At 28.5% G+C, this 2,904-nt stretch overlaps 1 protein-coding gene across 2 annotated transcripts; it reads right to left on the minus strand.

The window, feature by feature from the left end:
- Positions 1 to 799: 799 nt before the first annotated feature.
- On the minus strand, positions 800 to 1,976 carry LOC142219611 (uncharacterized). 2 transcript variants are annotated; one of them, XM_075288520.1, is made up of 3 exons: positions 1,861 to 1,976; positions 1,660 to 1,786; positions 800 to 1,593 (listed from the first exon to the last, which is right to left on the minus strand). In XM_075288520.1, exons 1-3 carry the CDS (start codon positions 1,882 to 1,884, stop codon positions 914 to 916), a joined length of 831 nt encoding a protein of 276 aa, XP_075144635.1. In that variant the 5' UTR covers positions 1,885 to 1,976; the 3' UTR covers positions 800 to 913. The 2 variants fall into 2 exon arrangements, with proteins under 2 accessions (XP_075144635.1, XP_075144634.1); XM_075288519.1 differs by having other exon boundaries at positions 800 to 1,786.
- Between the last annotated feature and the right edge of the window lie 928 nt (positions 1,977 to 2,904).

A 2,904-nucleotide genomic window follows, 5' to 3' on the forward strand; every position in this document is an offset into this window, starting at 1 on the left:
GAGAATTTTGTATAAAATTAAAATTTTTACAAACTTTTCTATAGAAATAAAATGTTGACAAAATTTTCTAAGGGAATAAAAAATTGACAAACTTTCTTATAGAAAAAAAGAAATAAAATTTTGACGAAATTTTCCATAGAAATAAAATTTTTACAAAATTTTCTATAGAAATAAAATTTTGACAAAATTTTCTATAGAAATACAATTTTTACAAAATTTTCTATGGAAAAGAAAATTTCCATAAAAATAAAAAAAATTGGCAAAATGTTTTAGAGAAATTTGAGGTTGACAACATTTTCAATAGAAATAAAATTTTGACAAATTTTTCTATAGAAATAAAATTTTGTTAATTTTTTTATAGAAATATAATTTTGTTAAGGTTTTCTAAAGAATAAAATTTTGAGAGAATTTTCTATAAAATTAAAATTTTTACAAAATTTTCTATAGAAATAAAATTTTGACAAAATTTTCTAAGGGAATAAAGAAATTTTCTATAGAAATAAAATTTTGACAAAATTTTCTATAGAAGTAAAATTTTTACAAAATTTTCTATAGAAATAAAATTTTTACAAAATTTTCTATGGAAAAGAAAATTTCCATAAAAAAGTTTTGACAAAATTTTTTATAGAAATAAAAATTATGGAAAAGAAAATTTCCATAAAAATAAAAAATTTGGAAAAATGTTTTATAGAAATTTAAAGTTGACAATATTTTCTATATAAATGAAATTTTGACCAAATTTTTGTACAGAAATAAAATTTTGACATCATTTTCTATAGAAATAAAATTTTTACAAAAATTTCAGGTTCCACTGTACATATTTGTTTTACACCGGAATATAATTTATTTTGATTTTAATACTAAATTCATAAATACATTAAATTTCGTATCACTAAAATAATCGACTTATCGATTATTTATTATAAGGATATTGATCGATTTCAACTTCACTATAGGGTAACAAACGGCGATCACGTAGACCTTTACGTGTTTGTGGCGGATTATAGGCATACTGAGCATCGGCTTCTAAATGAGATCGGGCATTTTGCAATACTTGCTGATGTTTTTGTTCATTGGCAATATGGTTGGAATGATTTTGCTGTTGTGAGTTGCCATTAAATTGGGCGCCACCAGCATTAAATTGTTGTTGATTATACGCCACTGATGCTCCGGAATTAGATGATCCTTGGGGTTGATATTGCATAGCTTGGTTATGTAAAACGCCTTGAGTGTGGCCTTGACCTTGATTATAGGCAGTTTGTTGATGACTATGATGATAAGATTGTGAATCTCCTATATTTTGTTGCTGCTGATTTGTGGTAAATTGTTGTTGGGCTTGATTGTAAACAGAGCCTTGTTGTTGATATTGTCTCTGGTGATCATTAAACGAAGGGGCAGGATTTTGATAATTATAACCCACAGGTATCGAATTTTGTTGTGGCTGAACTGCTTGATGATTTGCAAATTGACCAGCACTTTGACCTTGTGCTAAATTTTGTCCATATTGCTGCGAATATCCTTGATTTTGCTGTTGTACTCCTGCATATCCTTGATGATGACGCGTTTGTATTTGGGGGCTTTGTTGATTTGAGCCTACATGCATTTCGAAAATATCAGTAGATGGTGACATGTACACCTCATAACTCCGTCCATACGAACCTGGTATAATCATACGGGTCGATGTTGTCACATATTGGGTAGGGCCACCATCTTCTCGATTGAATATTACCAAGGGTTTATCATAGTTGTAATCACGACATTGTATTCCAATTGTAAATAAAATTAACTGAAATTTTAATAATCAATCATAATCAATTTGCATTTTTTATATTGTGCTAAAATCAAGATCATTGAACTTACCAATAAACCAAGTTTTTCCTGCATTGTTTGATTGTCGACTTTTTTTTAGAGATTTTTGCCAAGTTCGAATTTTTCTTAAGCCCGTCTTCTTTACTTGGCCGTTGTCAAAGTTGAAATGCACTAACTCAACCATGTTAAGGTTGCATGAAGCACATTTCGAGTTCAATAAATCGTCGTTTGGTTTTTTACATATGCTAATGGTTTGAATAAGTTTACGATGAAATCATGCTACCTGCTACAACATAAATTGGGACAGTGGGATTTATGTAGAAAACAGTGGTAAAACACCATCAAAGAGATAAAATTTTAAATTTTACTAAATGGATACTTTTCAGTCTTTATAAGATCGTCAAAAATAGGAAGTGTACTTCGTGTGATAAGAATAAAGTTTTTGGAATAATGTTTGTCCAATTAGCTGGTTTTCCTACACAATAACTTTGGAATCATCTTCAAGGAACACCCCGTAGTGCAATCCCAGCAAAAAAATTGGAAGTTTTTCCAAAGGCACAACTTTAAAAGCATCTCCAAAAATGTCCTCCCAAAGATGGTCTTTTTTTTTAACTACACAGGAAGTTCTTTTAATTAAATTTTTTATAACTCGTTTTTTTATATTTTTAATGACTTTTAACTTTTTTGTTTCAAATGGGTTAAAACAGACTAAAAATAAATAAAATGGTACAAATTATTGAATTTTTTAGAATAAAATTGCGAATTTTTGAAAATATTTGAATACAAATGTTTCTGACAAGCGTTAGAATGCATTAGAAATCATAAAAAAAAAATATTTAAAAAAATATATTTATTTGACAAAATATTACAATTTATTTTAAATCACATCCAATACACTAAATTCGATGCAACTTCAGGCCAACGGCTGTGAAAATGGTGGACATCCGTCCTATGACAACACAGTAAATCCGTATTCTCCGTCCATTCCAAGAAACAATCAACACACGACTGACGCGCAAAATAAAAATGGTGTGTACCTGCTCAATGTTGTTATAAAATTCTTTTCGCCGCAAAAAAGTTAAAAAATTAAATGGT

The sequence above is a fragment of the Haematobia irritans genome, chromosome 1, assembly GCF_050003625.1.
Source record: "Haematobia irritans isolate KBUSLIRL chromosome 1, ASM5000362v1, whole genome shotgun sequence".
NCBI lineage: Eukaryota > Metazoa > Arthropoda > Insecta > Diptera > Muscidae > Haematobia > Haematobia irritans.